The sequence below is a fragment of the Chrysemys picta genome, chromosome 1 (genome assembly GCF_011386835.1).
Source record: "Chrysemys picta bellii isolate R12L10 chromosome 1, ASM1138683v2, whole genome shotgun sequence".
Lineage (NCBI taxonomy): Eukaryota > Metazoa > Chordata > Testudines > Emydidae > Chrysemys > Chrysemys picta.
The window spans coordinates 347,902,334-347,922,882 of NC_088791.1; the positions used below are offsets into that span (position 1 = coordinate 347,902,334).

Below are 20,549 nucleotides of genomic sequence, written 5' to 3' on the forward strand. Positions count from 1 at the left end.
TAGTGGCCTGAGTTGTGGTCACACCCCATGCGATGGGCTGTGATTTAGTAGACGCGTCGAACAACCCATCTCCATTGCCGGGACTGTCCGACTCCCTCACCTTGCACTGTTGACTTGTTCCCTGACCTCTCTGCGATGAGCTCGTCTTATAAACGCCAAGCCTTCCAGCCGCATGGCGGTGACGAACGCCCCAGGTACAGTGGCGTAGTCAGGTGGAGTGATCAGAAAAAAGGTACCACCCGCTGTGGCGCCTGTACTCACTGGGTCTTCGGCAGCACCTCGACGGCGGGACCTTCACTCGCTCCGCGGGGCTTCAGTGGCGGGTTCTTCAGTGCCACCGAAGACACCCGGAGCTAGCGAAGGGCCCGCCGCTGAAGAGCCAGAGTCCCGCCCCGTCAGTAAAAGCGCCGCCGGGTGAGTAAAAGCGCCGCAGCGGGTGGCACCTTTTTTTGTGAGTGAGTTAAAAAGCGCGCGGCGCTTTTACGGACGGGGCGGTGCTCTGGGTCTTCGGCAGCACCGAAAGACTCACTGCCGAAGCCCCGCGGAGTGAGTGAAGGTCCCGCCGCCGAAGACCGCGCCACAGCGGGTGGTGCATTTTTTTTTGTTTTTGTGAGTGAGTTAAAAAGGCGCCACTTTTGGGGAATGCGCTCAGGGGGAGCGGCCGCTGCCCCCCCCCTAGTTATGCTACTGCCCTGGTATAATTCATACTTGGGGGGGCCCTACCAAATTCACAGCCATGAAAAACATGTCACGGACCGTGAAATCTGGTCTACCCCCGTGAAATCTGGTCTTTTGTGTGCTTTTACCCTCTACTATACAGATTTCACGGGGGAGACCAGCCTTTCTCAAATTGGGGGTCCTGACCCAAAAGGGAGTTTCGGGTGGTCACAAGTTTATTTTAGGGAGGATTGTGGTATTGCCACCACCATTTCTGCACTGCCTTCGGAGCTCGGTGACTGTTGGCCAGGCGCCCAGCTCTGAAGGCGGCGCCCCGCCAGCAGCGGTGCAGAAGTAAGGGTGGTAATACCATCCCAGGCCACCCTTACTTCTGCACTGCTGCCTTCAGGTCTCCTCACTCTGCCTAAACCAAGCCCGCAACCTGTCACAGCTGCCCTCGCCCATCCTCGTTGAAGGCAAAGTGACCCCCTGATGGGGGTACTTGGAGTTCAGAATTCAAGGCCAGCTTTCCCCTTAGGCCTTAGCTAGGCTGTGCAATAACAGGGCAATCCAAGCAGCTTTCAACTCCCCGCATGCAGTAGGTCAGTATTAAACACTTCATAAAGGGGAAACTGAGGCACTGGGGTTTAAGGGACTCGTCCAAGCACGCTGACTCCCAGTCCTGGCCGTGATTGTCCCTCCCCCCCCATTCTGGTCATCAAAGCAGGCAACTGTGGGCAATGTTAGTTTCTAGCACGGTTCTAGTCTCACAGGAAGGATTTTCAAATCTTCTCCTCTGACCCTGGCCAACTGCTGACTCTGAACTCTGTTTCCTGCCCAGCTGTGGGGAACTGCTTGTCAAGCTGCCTCAGAGTAGCTCCCAAACAACCCATGCTGGCTTCTTCACATGCCACCCTGGCGGCTTCTGCCTGCCACCAGAAATGCTCCTGCTATAAACGTGAGACCCAGAGGCGGTCCTCCACCAGTGACTCCAGCTATGTCTACGTGTGCTGCAGTCAAACCTTTGATTGCAGTCTAGACGTAACTGGGCTGCTTTGATCCACCTAGTTTGAGTAACAGGAGCATACCCCGTATCTCAGGTGGGTTTAGGCAGTCTGCACTGCCACAACTTCTCCCATAGGCTTTGAGCTAGCGTGATCAAAGCTAACTCAGGTACATCTATACGGGTAGCAGTCCTAGGTGCTGGAAGTAGGGGTGCTCCTGCACCCCCTGGCTTGAAGTGCTTTCCATCATATCCAGCGTTTACAGTTTGGTTCAGCGGCTCTCAGCACCCGCACTACCCAAACTGTTCCAGCGCCCCTGGCAGCAGTCACAGCTTTGAGTGCAACAGAGACATACCCTCTGTTGTACTCAAAACCCACGTTCTGTGGGCCACAATCAATCTAACAGGCATTCAGATTGTCGAGTTGATGTGGACGAGCTGCACTGGCTTCAGATCAGATCGTCGGAAACGAAAGAACTGCATTTATCTGTAATACCCCTCTGGGGTAATCTAGACGTGTGACTGCAGCAAAACAAGGGTATGAAACCGCATCTCCTCAAGGCGGCTGGAGCAGTCCCACCAAACGTTGTATTGTCTGAATTTTTTTCAGTCCAGTAAGATTCTTGGAATTAAAAAATTCACTGGTTTTTCACTCAGTTGCTCTGCTCACAATTTGGATCCCTGCAATAAGGTGCTGATTTTTAACAGAGGGGACGATTGGAGCAGCCTCCCTTGGGCTGCTGCCGATTCTCCACATCGTAATCTTTAAATGGCTATTGGCTTTCTAAGGCTATGTCTACACTACCGCGGTAAGTTGACCTTAGCTACGCCACTCCAGATACGTGAATAACGTAGCTGGAGTTGACATAGCTTCCATCAACTTACCACGGGGTCCACACTATGCTGGGTCGACTTACCTTACTCTTCTTGTTTGGGGTCGACTGGAGAGCGATCTGGGGTCGATTTGGCAGGGCTTCACTAGACCTGCTAAATCAACCCCGGTGCATCGAGCCGGGGGTAGTGTAGATATACCCTAAGAGATGCTCCACTCAGCCACACGTTACTGGCCTTGCTGTAGGACCAGGGGGTGCAATTCTCTAGCCAGGGCTGTGTGCGGCAGCCTAGATGATCAGTACCCCCCTATGGAAATCATGGAGCCGTGTCAAGAAATTGGACCACTTACAAAAAATGTAAACTCCACGTGGACGAGAGTTGACGTGTTTAATAGTGCGCCAGCAAAACCGGGGCAAGGAGCCCTCAGACCATTAACCCAGGAGCTTCTTCCATAGTACCCCAGAGTGTCTCTCCCACCTGCTCCTGGACTAGCTGGTGGAGTTCATTCCTGGTCCTACGGACAAGGGATGTGGCAGACCGTGCACAAGGGCGATCACCACCCACTGTCACTCTGATTTGTGGAGCTGGCCTGAGCGTCCCATGCAGCCATGGCTTTGGGAGGCTGGCACAGCAGCATTAACACATCAGGGTCTCCTGAGAGAGGATCACAACGCTCTCTCTCTGCCGCCCCCCCCCCCCAATACCATCACTAAAGGGGTTGTCTTCTGCTTTAGCAAGGCTGGCAGCTGCTTGGGTCTGAAGTGCACTGAAGCCCATGGGCAAGCGCAGGGAATGTGGGGGCAGGGGTTTGTGCTAAAGGAGAGCTGGGAGTGGGAGGTGCAGCTTTGGCAGGCTGAATTTCACCCCCTTTGGCACCGTTTTTCCTCAGTCTGAGGAGACATTGTCTGCTGCAAGGCGCATCTGCTGGGCTGCATATCCCTGCAGGTGGGACAGTCTTCAGGGGGGGAGAAACAGGTGCTGTGCCATTTTGCCCCAGGGTAGAGGGAAGCCAGGCAGGTGCTACACCTCTCCCTTGCATGGCCAATGGCTCCTTGGGCACAGTTAGCAGCTGGTGTCACTTAGAGCAGCCCTGAGGTTGCTCTCAACTATGTCAGACCCAGGGTAGACCTAGCTACAGCTGGAACCCTGGCTCCCTCCCCACACTGTACTTACGGGAGAAGGGAGCCCCTAGGCCTGATCTGTAGCTCCATCGTATTTACCCCTCTTGGGGCCTTACCGAAGCCTCTCTAGTCACGGAAGTGGCCCTGGGGAAGCGGTAGGGGCAGTGAACAGCTGGAGGGGGGGTGGGGGGGGGGAGAGGTGTCTGGGAGGGGAATAGGTCTGACACCATGGAACCACTGCTAGCCCCCGGCCCCAACCTAGCCCCCTGGGTATGCACTGTCAGTTAATGGTCAGGGATCGGATTCCTGCTCTACACAGCCGCACCCACGGCCTGGGATGGTTCAAACATGCTTTGCCTCTGGGCAAACTCTGCCTCGGGGAAGACAAAGAGCGAGGTGACAATTTCCTGTTGGGGCTGGAGCAGTTGTGCTCGAAGCCTCTTGGAAAGTGATGACAGTGGCAGGCAGGGACTTGCATGGGGATGACTTGACTGGCCTGGGGCACAAGGGAAACCTGGCTGGCTCAGCTGGGAACGACTCTGAGCATTAAGCACTAATGCCCAGGGGGCAGGGCTGAGTTGTCCCAGAAGCTGCAGGCCCTGTGACTGATGGGAGCCCGTGAGTTCAATCAAATGGTCCTGTGGGACAGTCACTTACCAGCTTTCTTCCCCCAAAGGAGTCGGGGGCCTTCAGGCTCATCCCACCCCTGCTAGTGAGGAGACTGAGCCTTTGGAGGTGGGCTGAGCGTGTGATGAGGTTAGTGCCCGCAGGAGCGACTGGGCTCACACGGCAGAGCCCACCTGCCGGGGCCAGGGGAGGCAGGTTCGTGGAAGGCGGACAGTCCTGTCGTATGTAGCACTTAGAGCTGTTTGCCTCCCCGGGGCGGGGCCCCTCTCTTTGCCCCTGGGCTCTAGCCGGGGGCTGTGTCGGGGTGGTTCTGTGCCCTGGCTGCCTTTGGGTCTGATGTGCTGGGGGTGGAGGGTTGCACTGTACAGTCTAGCCATAGAGAACCCCCCTGAGCAAGCCTGGGGCACAAGAGCCTCCGGGAGTGGTGCTGCCCCATCCTCCCCGCGAAGGAAGCAGCCCGCGTGGGATCGCGGGCACCTCCTTACCACAGATGGACTCTCCCTGGCACCTCAGCAGGAGAACGGGGCTGGGACACCTTAAAGGAGTGCAGTGGGCAAGGCCAGCTCCTCCGCTGCTGGGGGCACAACCACCTCCTGGGAGGCCCAGGGCCCCATTTCTTCCCCCACCAGCTGCCTGCTGATCTCAGGAGAGGAGATGGGGCATTTCCCAGCCCCTCAGGAGAGCGGGTGGAGCGAGCCGAGCAGAGACCCTCTGTGCTAACAGTGGCAGGTGTGTACCCGGCCCACTGCCACGGCAGCCCTCCCCGTCCGTCTCCAGGGATGACTGAGCCCTGCCCCTTGTAGCGATTCATCGTCCTACCCTACAGAGCTCGAAGCCTTTATTCCTACGCTAACACGCGGGCTTTACGCTGCCCACCCCCGCGGGGCGCTGGGCCCCGTTGAACGGTGCGGATGCTGCTTCAGCCCGTCCCCTCAGTAGTTGTTCCGCCTTTTCTTGACCACCTTGGGTTTGACGTTCATGCGTCTCCAGAAGGTGGCGGTGGAGCGGTCCTGCTTCGTCACGCCGCTGAAATCGAAGGACTTCAGCTGGGGCAGCACGGACAGCACATAGCTCCTGTGGGAGAGCGGCCGGTCAGGCCCGGAACGGGGGCGGCTATCAGGCCAGGGCTACTCCCTGGCCTCCCCACTGAAATGTCGGGGGCTGCTTCTCCTCCCCTGCCCCCAGCTCACGCTGTACGCCCCAGCCTGGGCCTAGAGAAGCCCTCGGTAGTAGATGGAGGCCCTGCTTCCTCTCCCAAGGGGGCCAGAACGAACTGCTGCAATCCGTACTGCCCAGGAGTCCCTGATCTGCCTCCTTGCAGCCTGTCTCCTAGGGCCAGTCAGCACAGGGTGTCGGCTCGGGGTGCCTTGGGGATCATATTGGCACTGGGCCCCTGGAGCAGAGCAGATTGTATAAAATCAAGGGCAAGACCAGCGATGGGCTTCCCATGGGCTCCTCCCTGGCTGGGTGGATCTTGGCACCTACTCTGCAAGGGACTAGACCTGAAGAACAAATACAGCTCGTCAGCACCTCCGTTACCTGCTGCCGCTGCTCTCGGACCCTACTGCCTGACTGGGGTCGCACGTCTCCCGAAAGGGAGCAGGGTTAACGAACAGCTGGTCGAGCCCCGATAGTGGCGGCATCATTGAATTTCAAATCCGATGGGCCGGCCTGCTCCGTCACGCGTCTCGGAGCGATGGCAAGTGATTCTCCGAGGACCAGTCCAGAACCACTGCTTGGGGCCTACACAACTCCAGCGTGAGCGAGGAGACCGGGCAGGGACTCAGGGGATCTGGATTCTCTGCCCTGCCCTGCTGGTGACCTTGGGTGAGGTCTGGGGATGGACTTTCGCTATGTGAACGTGCAGTGCCCAGCACGATGGGACCCTAATCCTGCTGAGGGTCTCTGGCCCTGGCTGTCCTCTGGCACTGAGGAGAGGATCTGTAGACGCACATGCATGGGGCAGGCTAGCGCGTGAGCAGGGTTGACAGGAGCCGGGCCCAGCCTTTTAAAAGTTTTCCCTTGGCATGGTCTGGTTTGTGTATCCCAGAGGGGGCATGTGGGGTCTTGGGCAGGGCGTAGCAGGAGTCTATTGACTCCAGTGGAGGTGGATGGGGCCCTGAGCGAGTCTCTCTGGGCACCTTGGCAGCAGAGGGCAGAGAGCTGTTCCCCAGGGCTGGGTTCTTCTCTTTGCCCACTGTCCTTCCCTCTCCCCGACGCACTAGCTGGCTGAGCCCCTCTGCCCCACCTGTAGCCTTTCTCCTCCTCGATGGGGTTTCCGTGCAGGGTCAGCGTGCGCAGGCGCGGCAGGACGGCCAGCTTGTCCACCTCGCCGAGGTTCTGGATGCTGTTCCCATGCAGGTTGAGGGCCCGGAGGTCGGGGTACATAGTCAGCACCTGCAGCCACAGACCCCCCCAGCCCCAGTGAGGGAGGGCGTGGAGAGCCTGGACGCAAAGCAAGCCTCTCCCAGGGTATAAGCTGGGCCATAAGACCCCCCCGTCAAAAGCAACCCCAGCCGGGCTTTGCCTTTCCCTAGCCTCCTTCACCCCAGGATTCCACAGGGCTTCATGAGCATGGAGCAGGGACCTTCCCACAAACAAACCAGGGAACTGCAACCTCGCTGGAGCTACTGTAAGGTGGGGGCATAACTGGTTGAAAAACCGTTCCCAGAGAGTAGTTATCTGTGGTTCTCAGTCATGCTGGAAGGACATAATGAGCGGGGTCCTGCAGGGATCGGTTCTGGGTGCGGTTCTCTTCAATATCTTCATCAGTGATTTAGATAATGGCCTAGAGAGAACACTTATAAATTTGCGGACGATACCAAGCTGGGAGGGGTCGCAAGTGCATTGGAGGATAGGATTAAAATTCAAAATGATCTGGACAAACTGGAGCAATGGTCTGAAGTAAATAGGATGAAATTCAATAGGGACAAATGCAAAGTACTCTACTTAGGAAGGAACAATCAGTTGCACACATACAGAATGGGAAATGACTGTCTAGGAAGGAGTAAGGCAGAAAGGAATCGGGGGGTCATAGTGGATCACAAGCTATATATGAGTCAACAGCGTAACGCTGTTGCAAAAAAAAAAAAAAAAACATCATTCTGGGATGTATTAGCAGGAGTGTTGTAAGCAAGACATAAGAAGTAATTCTTCTGCTCTATTCCACATTGGTTAGGACTCAACTGGAGTATTGTGTCCAGTTCTGGGTGCCACATTTCAGGAAAGATGTGGACAAATTTGAAAAAGTCCAGAGAAGAGCAACAAAAGTGACTAAAGATCTAGAAAACATGACCTAGGAGGGAAGATTGAAAGAATTGGGTTTGTTTAGTCTGGAGAAGAGAAGACTGAGCAGGGACAGGATAATAGTTTTCAAGTACATAAAAGGTTGTTACAGAGAGGAGGGAGAAAAATTGTTCTCCTTAACTTCTGAGGCTAGGACAAGAAGCAATGGGCTTAAATTGCAGCAAGGGCAGTTTAGGTTGGACATTAGGAAAAACTTCCTAACTGTCAGGGTTGTTTAGCAGTGGAATAAATTGCCCAGGGAGGTTGTGGAATCTCCATCATTGGGGATTTTTAAGAGCAGGTTAGACAAACACCTGTCAGGGATGATGTAAATAATACTTGGTCCTGCCTTGAGTGCAGGGGACTGGACTAGACGACCTCTGCAGTCCTGTGATTCTATACATAAGCACCGACTCCATGGGTGCTCCGGGGCTGGAGCACCCACAGGGAAAAATTAGTGGGTGCTGACCATCCACCGACAGCCAAGCTCCCCTCACCCCCCGCCACACCGCCTCCTCCCCTGAGTTCGCCACGTCCCTACTCCTCTGCCTACCTCCCAGCGCTTTCCGCCTGGCCGCAGCCAAACAGCTGTTTGCAGTGTTCGCATGCACCAGGAGGGAGAAGGAGGAGTGGGAACATGGCATGGTCAGGGGAGGAGGCGAGGCCGGGGCGGGGATTTGTGGAAGGAGTTGGAATGGGGGCAGAGTTGGGGTGGGGACTTTGGGGAAGGGGTTGGAGCGGGGGCGGAGGGGGGGGTCAAGCACCCACAGGAAAGAGGGGAAGTTGGCGCCTAGGATTCTATAAGTGGGGCAGGACCACTATCCCAGCTCTGCGGAGTGGGAAACTGAGGCACAGGGAAGAGCTGGGACTCACCCAAGGCCCCACTGGGACCCAGCTGGGAAAAGCAGCCTGATTTTACCCAGAGCTTAGGGGACACACAATAGGGCTGTGATTTCTGAAAGAGCTCACCATTGGCCTGTCAGCCCCCCTTGAACTCCGGGGGGCTTTTACAATGGCAGCAGAGTTAGGCCAACACTGAGTCCCTCCGAGCTCCCCGCAGCTCTGACTGGCGGGGATCCCCTGAATCGCCCGAGTTCCCTAAAGGTGGCCAGGGCATCAGCCCCGCTCCCCACAGCAAGCCTGCTCTGCCAGCTGTTCCCCTCTGCCACCGGGCTGCATCAGTGCAGGGGCAGGGGGCAGAACGGACCTGGCGGTGAGCAGCATTTGGGCTCTAATCCAAGTCTGGTGAGTCAGGGCTGCAGAGCAGTAACACCGGCATGGCCCAAGCACCCGGCGCCACCTGGGAGCACTTTGGAAATGGATTCTCCCAAACCCCTCCACTCCCTGCTAGCCCTGGGCAGGGTTTGCTCTTACATCCCATGTACAGGTGAGCAGCTGCAGTGTGTAATCCGGCTGTACTCACGTGGCTGTGGCGCTCAAAGGGGGTGGAGGGGTATCACCGTTATTTTACAGGTGGGGAAACTGAGGCACACAGAGGGGCAGGAATTTGCCCGAGGCCTCAGGAGGAGTTGGTGTCAGAAGCAGGGTTAGGAGCCTGCCCTGTTGAGGGCTAACCCCCTAAGCCACCAGCCCCCAGTGCTCCCGCTCAGCCGTACCGGGTCGATGGTAGACAAGTCGTTGAAGGAGAGGTCGACCCAGGAGAGCTCGTCGGGGTACTCCAGCAGCTGCTCCATGGTGGAGGCGAAGTCCGTCAGCTCGTTGATGGTGTTGTTATTCAGGCGCACCGCCTGGGTCAGCAGCTTCCCCCCGGCCGAGCGCTTGATGACCTTGAGGCCAGTGCGGGGCTCCTCTGTCAGCAGGTCTAGTGGGGAGAGTAGGGAGGGGGTTAGAGCAGCCTAGGGAAAGGGCACGACCTGCTGCTGATTCGGTCGGCGGCAGCAGTGACCGGCTGGGCAGCCACAGACCCCGGTCTATCTTGGTTCTGGTACGGCTCCCATCACCTTGGTATCTGGGCACGTCCCTGCACTCTAGTTAACCCACCCCGCAGCTGCAGGATCAGAGAGGGAGGGCGCCGCTGGTTCCCCGCGCTCATCGCCAGTGCCGGCACAGCGTGGTTCTCTGCGGCGGGTTTTAGGGACCCCTGTTGCTCGTTGCTCCGAAGCTGGTGGAAATGCTGGTCCTGTGGCTAAGGCAATGGGCCGAGGTGCAGCAGACCCACCTTCCACTTTTAGCTCTGCCACAGGTTCCTGGGTGACCCCGGGCAAGTCGCTCCCTCTCTCTGGGCCACGGGGAACAGGTCATGGTACGCCCTTCCTTCCACTTGCGTCTGGGCTCTTCAGGGCAGGGGCTATGTGTCCGAGCAACACCTCGGACAGCAGGGCCCGGAGTCTGGCTGGGGGCATTACCAGCGTTTTGCTAAGGAGGGGCCCAGGTTACCTGCCTGGTCACCCCAAATTTAGCGGTGCAACCTGGTGTACAGGGTCACCACACCACTCCAGGCTGGCCCGGCCGGCCCTCTGTCATGGCAGCAGGGAAGGGGCACCGCCATGACGCCACCCAGATCTGGGGGAGGGCTGGCCCCCTGTCACCCCCTGCACTGCCCCATTGCACCCCTGAGTACAACATCGCTTGACGTTGTCCCTGCCGTTGATGAGAACTTAGAAATTAATGGAGATATCCCATCTCCTAGAACTAGAAGGGACCTTGAAAGGTCATTGAGTCCAGCCCCCTGTCTTCACTAGCGGGACCAAGTACTGATTTTGCCCCAGATCCCCAAGTGGCCCCCTCAAGGATTGAACTCACAACCCTGGGTTTAGCAGGCCAATGCTCAAACCACTGAGCTATCGCTCCCCCCAGCAGTAACAGGACTGCTCTGCGAGAGAGCTCCCGGGATCTGACCCTCTTCCCTGGCCGGGTCTGTGAAGCCCGCGGCGGTGGGACAGCAGGGAGCCAGCGGACTAAGACTGAACCACCTGCCAGCGACGGGCACCTTCATCATGCATAACTCAAAGCAGCCCAGGCTGGCCCAGCGACACGCCCTTTGCAGGGGGACCCCGACACTGGGGACAGAGGCCCTTCGCACAGCCGTGCGCTTTGCTTGCTCTGGCTGAATCCCATCACACGACAGAGGTGGCGGCAGCATTGAAACATGCAGTTGGCTGATTTCCCGCTTTGCTCTCCGTCCTTTCCCGGTCACTCCCGGTGCCTCGTGCTGCAGCTCCGGAAGCAGCGGGGAAGGGTTAGAGGAGGAAGCGGGAGGCAGGACTCCCGGTTCTATTTCCAGCTCTGGAAGGGTGGGTGTGCGCTGCTGGTGGGAGGCAGGACGCCTGGGTTCTCCTCTCACCTCTGCCACTGACTCCTCTCGTGAGCCCGAGCAAGGCACTGGAGCTCCAGGCCTGAGTTTCCCCAGTGGTAGACTGGTCCTTGCATGAAACGGCCTTTCTGCAGGGCGGGACAGCTAAGGAGCCAATGAGCGACAGCTGTGGTGGGGACAGAGCCCTAGCGCCCCCCCATCCCCCCATGCCCAAAACAAGTCTGTGCTAGTTTGCTTTGCAGAGTAACAGCCGCACCTTGGATGAAGCTGATGCCTCGGAAGGAGTAGTCCAGAGGAGGCGCCTGCAGTGAGATCTTACAGCAATCCCATCGCACGCTCATCTTTCAGGCCACGCTAGGAAAAACCGCAGGAGAGGGATTTTAATAAAGAAACCGGAACAGCCCTTAAGGCGTCACAGCCACAGCCAGGACTAGAACACAGCTCCTTTTGGGTCCAAAGTCCAGGGCCCTTCCACCTCAACTAGCAGAGCCTCTTCTTTAGTAACGAGCAGTACGGGGCTCATGACACACGGCTGTGTAGTCCTAATTCCATCCAGGAGAGGGCAGTGGTGCACAGACACACTAGCTGGCTCCCAACGATATTTTGTGCTGCTGAGGTGGAGCACAAATCAAAGGACATTTTCGTCTTCAACCCCCCCAGCATCATCATTGCATTCCCCCCTTAAGCAACCAGACTAGTATGAACAGGGCTGCACCTGCAGCACCGCAAGGTAACGACGTCAAAACACCATCAGATGGCGCCATTCAACCCAGACGACCCCAGCGACTTTCACATCCGTGCCTCTGGAGTGCAGCCACCTCTGGGGTGGAACTGGCAGCTGTTTAAGAGCACGAGGCACATGACGGGTTAGGGTAGGAACAAGAATACCGCATCCAATCAAAAGGGCAGGGGAGCTGAGGTTGGCAACATTTAACGTCACGTTTAATTTTGTGGAGCGCAGGTCTCTGAATTCACTAGGGAGGGACGCACCTAGCTGGTTGCTGGCCCAGGAAGTACAGGCCTGCCCCTCGGAGCCAAAGAGCTCAGCCCAGAAGGGGATTTAACAATGAAGTTTTGTTCCCAGTTCTGCTACTCTCTCCTTGTACAAATTCCCTAATCCCACCGTGCCTCAGTTTCCCTGTACGGGACCAGAGAATGCAGGCCACACCTACAGAATGGGGGACTATCTTGGAAAGCAGTGACCCTGAAAAGGAGCTGGGGGTCACAGTGCATGAACAATATGAATCCCCCGTGTGACACAAGGGCTAGCGTGGCCCTTGGTTGTACAAAGAGGGGAGCAGGGTTCGAGAGGCGATTTCCCCTCTGTATCCGGCATTGGGGAGACTGGATACTGATCGCCGGACACCGGATACTGCCTCCAGTTCAGCTGTCCACATCTGTAAAAGGTTGTTTACAACTTGAAGAGGGTGCAAAAAGGAGCCCCCCAAAATGATTCAAGGGCTGGCAAACAATGCCTTTGAGTGAGAGACTTAAAGATCTCCGTCTGTTTAGCTTCTCCAATAGCCGGTTGAGAGGTGACGTGATTACCACGGGTAACTACCTTCCCAGGGGGACTACGCCGGATCACGGGCTCTTTAGTCTAGTGGAGAAAGGCAGAACCAGAGCCAACGGCTGGAAGTTCAAGCCAGACAAATTGAAATGAGAAATAAGGCACTAAACCAGAGGTGAGCAAACTACGGCCCATGGGCCACATCTGGCCTGTGGGACCCTCCTGCCCGGCCCTTGAGCTCCTGGCCCCTCCCCCGCTGTTCCACCTCCCGCGCAGCAGCTCGCTCTGCCGCCGGCGCAATGCTCTGGGCGGTGGGGCTGTGAGCTCCTAGGGCAGCGCCGCTGCAGAGCCCGGCCTGACCCAGTGCTTTGTGCTGCGCGGTAGCGTGGCGGGCTCTGGCCAGGCGGCACGGCTCTAGCGCTGCCAGCCACCAGTGCTCCAGGCAGCACGGTAAGGGGGCAGGGAACGGGGGTGTTGAATGGGGGCAGGGATCCCGGGGGGGGGCAGTCAGGGGCAGAGGTTCTGGGGGCAGTCAGGGAGGAAGGGGTGGTTAGATGGGGTAGGGATCCCAGGGGGGCAATCAGGAATGAGAGGAGGGGTTAGATGGGGCGGCGGGGGGCAATCAGGGATGGGGGTTCCAGACGCGGTCAGGGGACAGGGGGCGGGGAGGGTGGATGGGGCAGGGGGGGTTGGATGGGGCAGGAGTCCCGAGGGGGGGAGCGTCAGAGGGCGAGAAGCAGGGAGTGGGGTAGGAGGCGGGGGCGGGGGCCAGGCCATGCCTGGCTATTTGGGGAGGCATAGCCTCCCCTAACCAGCCCTCCATACAATTTCTGAAACCCGATGCTGCCCTCAGGCCAAAAAGTTTGCCCGCCCCTGCACTAAACACAATGTTTATGGAGGGTGATTAGCTATTGGAACAAACTCGCCAGGGAAATAAATGGTGGATTCTCCCATCTCTTCGATCCAGGCAGGAGGCCTTATGGAAGATGCTTTAGCCAAACACAGGTTATCATCCCCAACACAGCAGCTGGGTGAAATTCTCTGGCCTGTGCTATCTAGAAGCTCAGACTGGATGATCTATGAATCTGCGGAAGGGGAACCATGCTCGCCTCCCAGCAGGGTTAATTAGCTAATGTCTGGAAAGCCCGGAGTGTTACTATTCTCCACAGCCCTCAGCTGTTGCATGCCGGTGGAAATGCACGGCTGCCTCTGCCCTGGCACGCTGATTTCACAGATGTTGTTTTATCTTCTAAGAGCTGATTTTCTCACACTGCTTTTCAGTCCCCAAGCACTTGACAAGCTAACAACACATCTAAAGGGCCAAAGCTGTTTAAACATTCATTCACTGAGCTTCCCAAATGTCATATTAGGAAGTCAGTGTGGTTACCTCCATTTTACAGGTGGGGAAACTGAGGCACGTAGGGGGTTAGATATTTGCCCAAAGTCACACAGTGAGCCAGAGGGCAAGCCAGATATAGATGGTGGTCTCCTGACTGCAACTCCCCTGCATTTAACAAGGGCCCATGGCCCCTCCATTTTCCTATGAGGCGATCACTCTGCCTTTGAAACGCAGCCACCTGGCATACAGCACAAGAGGTGATGGTGTTAAAGGGGACGCTTTGAAAACGTCTACTCCACAAACAGCACCACTGGACTGGTAACGTCCTGAGTGCAGCGAGGCGCCTTCTGAAAGACAGAGTGAGTTGGTCCCCGACGCTGGAGCCAGATCTCTTTAATACAGGATCTCTCTGTGTCAGCAAACGGCTCCGTTCCAGGGGTGCTCACATCCGTCTCAAGGCTGTGAAAACAGCAACTACAGTACAAAGGACAGAGCCCCAGAGTGTGGGGCTGAACGGGACTCAGCGACGGCAGAATGCGGTTTGGCAATTGGGACACAGATGCCAATTCTGCCCTTTGCCGGGGGCCATTTGTACACAGTCAACTTGCAGGTTACAAGCACTTTAAGGCACCCAGCTACCAGGGTGATGAGGGCCGTATAAGAACCTGGATAGGTAACTAGAACCCGTCTTTCTTGGGAGCAGGGGGAGCTGCCTCAGTTTCCACTGAGCCATCCCAGGAATGGCACCCTCGCTGTAAGCGCTGCTTCACCGAAAGTGAGGCCCAGGGAACTGGGCGCCCCCTGCAGCTGCGCCCCCTGGTTGCTGCCTGCCCAGCTCTACACACCCAATTCACAGAGCTACACACTCAGTTCAGAGCGCCGCACTCTGTCACATCATAGGTTTACATTTACAGCACCGTATTTTCACACTCGGCCTGCCCTTGCACAATTACCACGCTCACTGCCCGGCTTTCCGTGTACGCTGTGCTCTTGCGTAGCTTTTCACACTCGTCAAGCAATTACATGGATTTTACACTCACCAGTGCCCTGCACAGATTTTCATGCCCACTAGGCCCTGGCCCCTCTTTTCACACTCAATAGCACCCTGCACAGATTTTCACACCCACCTTCCCCAGGCATCTTTTTTCACACTCACCAGTGTCCTGAACAGATTTTCATGCCCACTAGCCCCTGGCCCCTCTTTTCACACTCACCAGTGCCTGGCCCCTCTTTTCACACTCACCAGTGCCTGGCCCCTCTTTTCACACTCCCTGCAAAGATTTTTCACACTCACCATCTCTGCTCCTCTCTCTCTCTGTCTCTCTCCCCTCACTATATGGAACTCTCGGGGTAGCTATGGTAACCAGAACCACACCAAAAGCCTCACCCAGCCCGGACTCCGCAAGGCATGCTGGGAAGTGTAGTTACGGGGGGTAATTGGGAACTACATTTCCCAGAGGGGCACGCGGCGAGAGTTCCTCACCTCTCGCGAGATCTACTCCCGCCCCACCCTAGGGCTCCTGGGAGCTGTAGTTCCCCTCACGTAATATGCGTCAGATGACGTACACGCGGCCTGCAGCCAATAGGGAGGGTGGAATGGGGGGCGGCGCAGCTGTTTGAATCGGTGAGGGCCGCGCTGCCGCGCAGGGGCCAGGGGGAGTCACGGGGCATCGCCCGCCCCGCTGCTTCGAGGCAATACGGTAAAGGGGGGCTGGGGCCTGCCCCTGGCGGCGGCGGGCGGGGCTGCCGTACTGGGGACTCGCCCGGCCACGGGGCGGTGACCTGGGGGAGGGGCACAGGGGGATGGTGACTGGGGAGGAGCTATGGGGGGCGGGAGCTGGGGGGCAGGGGGTGCTGGGGGGATGGCGACTTGGGAGGAGCTATGGGGAGCTGGGGGGATGGTAGCTGGGGGGCAGGGGGTGCTGGGGGGATGGCGACTTGGGAGGAGCTATGGGGAGCTGGGGGGATGGTAGCTGGGCGGCAGGGGGGATGGCGACTTGGGAGGAGCTGGGGGATAGTGACGGGGAGGGAGGAGCTGGGGGGATGGTGACTTGGGGGAAGAGGGGGCTGAGAAGACAGTGGCTGGGGAGTGCTGGGGGGATGGTGACTTGGGAGGAGTTATGGGGGGTGGGAGCTGGGGGGGCTGAGCTGGGGGGAGCTGGGAGGTGATGACTTGGGGGGGATGGTGACTTGGGAGGAGCTATGGGGGGCGGGAGCTGGGGGGCAGGGGGTGCTGGGGGGATGGTGACTTGGGAGGAGTTATGGGGGGTGGGAGCTGGGGGGCTGAGCTGGGGGGAGCTGGGAGGTGATGACTTGGGGGGGATGGTGACTTGGGAGGAGCTATGGGGAGCTGGGGGGATGGTAGCTGGGGGGCAGGGGGTGCTGGGGGGATGGTGATTTGGGAGGAGCTGGGGGGATGGTAGCTGGGGGGCAGGGGGTGCTGGGGGGATGGTGACTTGGGAGGAGCTATGGGGGGTGGGAGCTGGGGGAAGCTGGGAGGTGATGACTGGGGGGGATGGTGACTTGGGAGGAGCTATGGGGAGCTGGGGGGATGGTAGCTGGGGGGCAGGGGATGCTGGGGGGATGGTGACTTGGGAGGAACTATGGGGGGCAGGGGGTGCTGGGGGGATGGCGACTTGGGAGGAGCTGGGGGATAGTGACGGGGAGGGAGGAGCTGGGGGGATGGTGACTTGGGGGAAGAGGGGGCTGAGAGGACGGTGACTGGGGATTACAGGGGGGATGGTGACTTGGGAGGAGCTGAGGGGAGAGGGGGAGCTGGGGGCTGGGAGGATGGTGACTTGGGACGAGCTGGGGGGTGGGAGCTGGGGGTAGGGAGAAGCTGGGGGGATGGTGACTTGGGAAGAGCTGGGGGTGGTAGCTGGGGGCATGGTGACTTGGGAAGAGCTGGGAGGGGGCAGTGACTGGGGTAGGGGGAAGCTGGGGGGATGGTGACTTGGGAAGAGCTGGGAGGGGGCAGTGACTGGGGTAGGGGGAAGCTGGGGGGATGGTGACTTGGGAGGAGCTGGGAGGGGGCAGTGACTGGGGTAGGGGGAAGCTGGGGGGATGGTGACTTGGGACGAGCTGGGGGTAGGGAGAAGCTGGGCGGATGGTGACTTGGGAAGAGTTGGGAGGGGGCAGTGACCAGGGGGAGGGGGAAGCTGGGGGGATGGTGACTTGTGGGGAGGGGGGCTGAGAGGATGGTGATGAGGGGGGCGGAGGGGACACTTGGTCTTAAGGGAGTCTATTTGCCTGTCCCAAGATTGGTGGCTCCCTGCCTCTCCTGTGCTCTGTACAGCACCTTGCTTGCAGAGCTAAACCGCTGCTCCAGCCCTGCCCTGCAGGTGCATCAGGACAGAGGAGTCCTCGGTGTCAGCCTTGGGCAGCAAGTGTCTGACCTTCCCCCGGGCTGAGGAGGGAGCGGGGAAGCTTCCTGCTGGCCATCTCCAGGCCAGGCAGCTATGCCCTGAGAGCAAGGAGCTGTCAGGTTTTCTCCTGCCAGCCGTGGAGCAGATGCTGGGGGTTGGCTTGGTGTGTGTGATTGTGCAAGAGTGGCCTGTGAGGAGGATGTGAGTGGTGTTGCGTATGAGTTTGCTGGAATATGTGCATGCACAGAAATGGACAGATTTACCCAAGGTTCTCCTGTGGGTGTCCATGATCTGAGAGGCTCCTGTGTTTTCGTGAATGGCTCCAATTTAATCTGTTTATTAATCTGTCTGGCCTTGCTTTGAGCCACTCCACTGAAGGTGCATCTGTCATGCACCTGAGGCTTATGTACCTGTAGCCCCTCACCCTTTCTCCAGATTGTGAGCACATCTGAGATGCCAAACAGTCCCTGAGAAAGTGCCATGCTGGCTTTCCTGTTCTCTCTCTTCCTAGCATGATTTTAATTAGTAGGCAGACTTCTTTTCTGCAGGGTGGATTTGATTTAAATCCAATTGATTTAAATCACTAGTCAGGAAGACTTGATTTAATCATGGATTTCTACATAAAAGTGCATTCTTGTTGGGTGTTATAACCTTAATACATATTCTTCACAACTCCGAGATAGATGTAGATTTCATTTTTAGAAGCTTTGAGCAGGGGGTTGGACTAGATACCTCCTGAGGTCCCTTCCAACCCTGAGATTCTATGATTCTAAGGTACACACTGTACATTTTTAAAGTGATTTATTTTGAAAACTTTTCAGATTAGTTTTACAGCTACATCAGAAACAGAATGATTGATTGGTTATTTCATTTACCAAAGGTAATTGCAGCAGATATTTATGAAGTCACTGGGAGGTTAACGATCTCCAATTCAACAGGTTAATCATTAATATTTGGAGATTTTTCTTGCCATGCTGTATTAGGAGGAGAACATCACCAGACAGACATTTAAATTGTTTTATTTAACTAAAACAACAACCTTATGTATTCTGGATTTTTTTTCTTCAACAGCAAACGTATTTTAACAAAATAAGCATATGAATGTTTGAATTTAGTTAAACATTCAAGTTTTTTAAAAATAGGTTTGTGTTTGTTAAAATTGTTTTAAACTAAAATAGTTAAATGAAATATTAAAAAAAAAAAACCAACAAAAATTAAAATCGACTATGTCAGCCAGGTCAGCATGAGAAACTTAAAATATTGTCTTCTACTATTAAAATATTAGCTGCTAACTCAGTCGTCTTCACCTTCATTTTTCTGTTTGTTCATAATCTGGAAAAGAAAAACAAGCTTTCCTGCTTTTTCAGGTCCCAAACAATTTCTCAATTTGGAACGAATTAGTCCAAAGGCAGAAAATATTCTTTCTGCACCGGCAGAAGACGCTACTGCTGTTAAAAGTGAGATGATCACTTCAACAGTCTCTGAATCCAAGTGCTTAAGTGACTTCCACCAGTTCACTGGTGTGACTTTCTTTAAAACATCATCAGCAAACATATATTTCTTGAATGGTTCTTATGCCCAAACTGGGCTTCTTTTACGGCCTGCTGCCATTATAGGTTTTCCCTTCTAGTGAGAGAATGGTATGGTAGATCTCAAATCAATTTATGTATTTAAAAACAATTTTGTTGTTAACAAGCATGTTATCTCTGGAGACATAAAGCCACAGTTTGAGAACTGCAAAACTAAGCATCTCTGATTGTATCTTCTAGACTGAGCCCCATTGGGTAGATAGAAAGAGTAACCTAAATAATCTCTACAGAAGCCCCTGGAACCCCATAAGATTGGGACCCTAATCCATGAACTATTGGAACTCCTTTACAAAACTTTTCTTAAACGTTACATGAATATATTGTCTCATACTATAGAATTAGAATTTATAATCCCTATTCCATGATGAGATATCATTGAGCTATAAAGTATCTTAATTAAAACTATCTTTAGATAGGTTTTTTCCCAAAAAAGCATTTTATCAAAAAAATCTGATTTAAATTAAAAAAAATCTGATTTTTTCTTTTAAATCATTGATTTTTATCCACCCTGCTTTTCTGTATCTGTCAGGAAATGCCTCAAGCATTACTGTATTTTGAATGACTCCCTCACACTCTCTCTCTCACTTCATTTGTTGGTAGCTCCTGCAAAGATCTGGTCTTGAGCCCTGTTTGGCGGGGATTCGCTGGGGGGCAGCATAGCCTGACTTCAAAACACAGACATTTTAAGTTGACCTCTCTGGTGGCACGCTCTCCTTTCTCTTTAGTTTTGCCAGTCTTCTGCTATGTCTCTTGTTCCTAGCTCACTTTCACTCTTGACTTGTGCATGTTGTACCTCTGATCTAGGAGTTACACTAGAGACCTGGAGTAGCAGAAGGCATTTCTGCTCAGTGTTGGTGTATTTTAGTGTCTCCTCTTGGAGGAGGTGGGCTCTCTAGACTTCCTTTTCTGTTGTGGGGAAAATTGTACATATTTAAAGCAATTGAAGTATTTTAACGAGGTGTTTTTGTGGAGGTGTACATAGAGTATTAATACCCCAACTTTACTTGTGCCTGCTAGAGATACTCTACCCTTTTCATATCAAGTCCTAAAATCTTTTCTCCTCCCACCACCCCCCATTTTCAAGTGTCTGCTGCTGCATATGTATGTGTTGAAGGTGATTGGTTGGGGTTATGCAAAACTGTGCGAGTCTCCTTCCATACAGCTTGGATTATTGGGCAGGTATGTGCAAGATCCTTGTTTTAGTTGGGTATCTTCCAAGCAGCTTATATGTTGGTGTAGAGCTATTCAAGAAACATGAATTAATGGATCCAACTCTTCAAACGTGTAAGTGCCACCCGAGTCCAAGCCTGCCCAACTCCTTGGGTCCGAGTTTGGGTAGCTAGCCCGAAGTGCCGTCTGTATCACAACTTCCATATGGCTGTTTTTAGCTTGCTAGCTTGAGCTGAGCCAGTGTGAGTCTGTGTACCTGAGTTGGGAATCACACATCCCAGCTGCAAGGTAGACATACTCTCCGTGCCTCAGTTTTCCCATCTGCAAAATGGGGATAAGGTGCTCCAGGGATGGGTGAGGATCTAGTGATCTCTGGTACTTAGCTGGCCGCGATCACTGGAGTATCTGAGCCCCTCACAATCTTTAATGTATTTTTTTTTCCTTTGCAACACACCTGTGAGGCAGGGCAGTGCTATCATCCTCACTTTACAGATGGGGAAACTGAGGCACCAAGGGACTTGCCCAAAGTCACACAGGAAGTCTGCAGTGGAGCAGGGAGTTGAACCCAGCTCTCTCAAGTGCTAAGCTAGTAACCTGACCACTGGACCACCTCTCCTCTCTGGGTGGCATTACAAACCCTGAAACAAAATATCGCTCTCCTCCCACGCTTTGTCTTGTCTACGTTAAGGTCTCTGGAGCAGGGACTGTCTCTTAGGCTATGTCTATACTACACAGCTTTGTAGGGTAGTGTAGCCACTGTTTGTTGGCTCTCCTG

At 55.2% G+C, this 20,549-nt stretch overlaps 2 protein-coding genes across 8 annotated transcripts in view; one reads left to right on the plus strand and one right to left on the minus strand.

The window, feature by feature from the left end:
• Nucleotides 1-2,849: 2,849 nt before the first annotated feature.
• On the minus strand, nt 2,850-15,076 carry LRRC51 (leucine rich repeat containing 51). 3 transcript variants are annotated; one of them, XM_005292186.5, is made up of 5 exons: nt 14,945-15,076; nt 11,058-11,155; nt 9,144-9,349; nt 6,491-6,639; nt 2,850-5,316 (listed from the first exon to the last, which is right to left on the minus strand). In XM_005292186.5, exons 2-5 carry the CDS (start codon nt 11,140-11,142, stop codon nt 5,175-5,177), a joined length of 582 nt encoding a protein of 193 aa, XP_005292243.1. In that variant the 5' UTR covers nt 11,143-11,155; nt 14,945-15,076; the 3' UTR covers nt 2,850-5,174. The 3 variants fall into 3 exon arrangements, with proteins under 3 accessions (XP_005292243.1, XP_008170980.1, XP_065452755.1); XM_008172758.4 differs by having other exon boundaries at nt 14,894-14,988; XM_065596683.1 differs by lacking the exon at nt 14,945-15,076 and adding an exon at nt 14,865-14,886 and having other exon boundaries at nt 5,066-5,316.
• Nucleotides 15,077-15,215: 139 nt separating this feature from the next.
• NUMA1 (nuclear mitotic apparatus protein 1) overlaps nt 15,216-20,549 on the plus strand; it is a 78,017-nt gene continuing 72,683 nt past the window's right edge. For 4 of the 5 annotated variants that reach the window (XM_042840222.2, XM_065596579.1, XM_065596571.1 and 1 more), the window contains exon 1: nt 15,216-15,350. The gene's annotated coding sequence lies outside the window, so the exon portion shown is untranslated. The remainder of the gene's footprint in view (nt 15,351-20,549) is intronic. The other variant, XM_042840223.2, reaches the window with a different exon arrangement.

Excerpts from the sequence above, each read along its gene's own strand:
- LRRC51 (XM_005292186.5), bottom strand. The coding sequence starts at position 11,142 with ATGAGCGTGCGATGGGATTGCTGTAAGATCTCACTGCAGGCGCCTCCT. Across the intron at positions 9,350-11,057 it reads AGGCATCAGCTTCATCCAAG|ACCTGCTGACAGAGGAGCCC; the intron begins GTGCGGCTGTTA and ends TCTCCCCACTAG. Across the intron at positions 5,317-6,490 it reads GAGGAGGAGAAAGGCTACAG|GAGCTATGTGCTGTCCGTGC; the intron begins GTGGGGCAGAGG and ends GCTCTCCCACAG.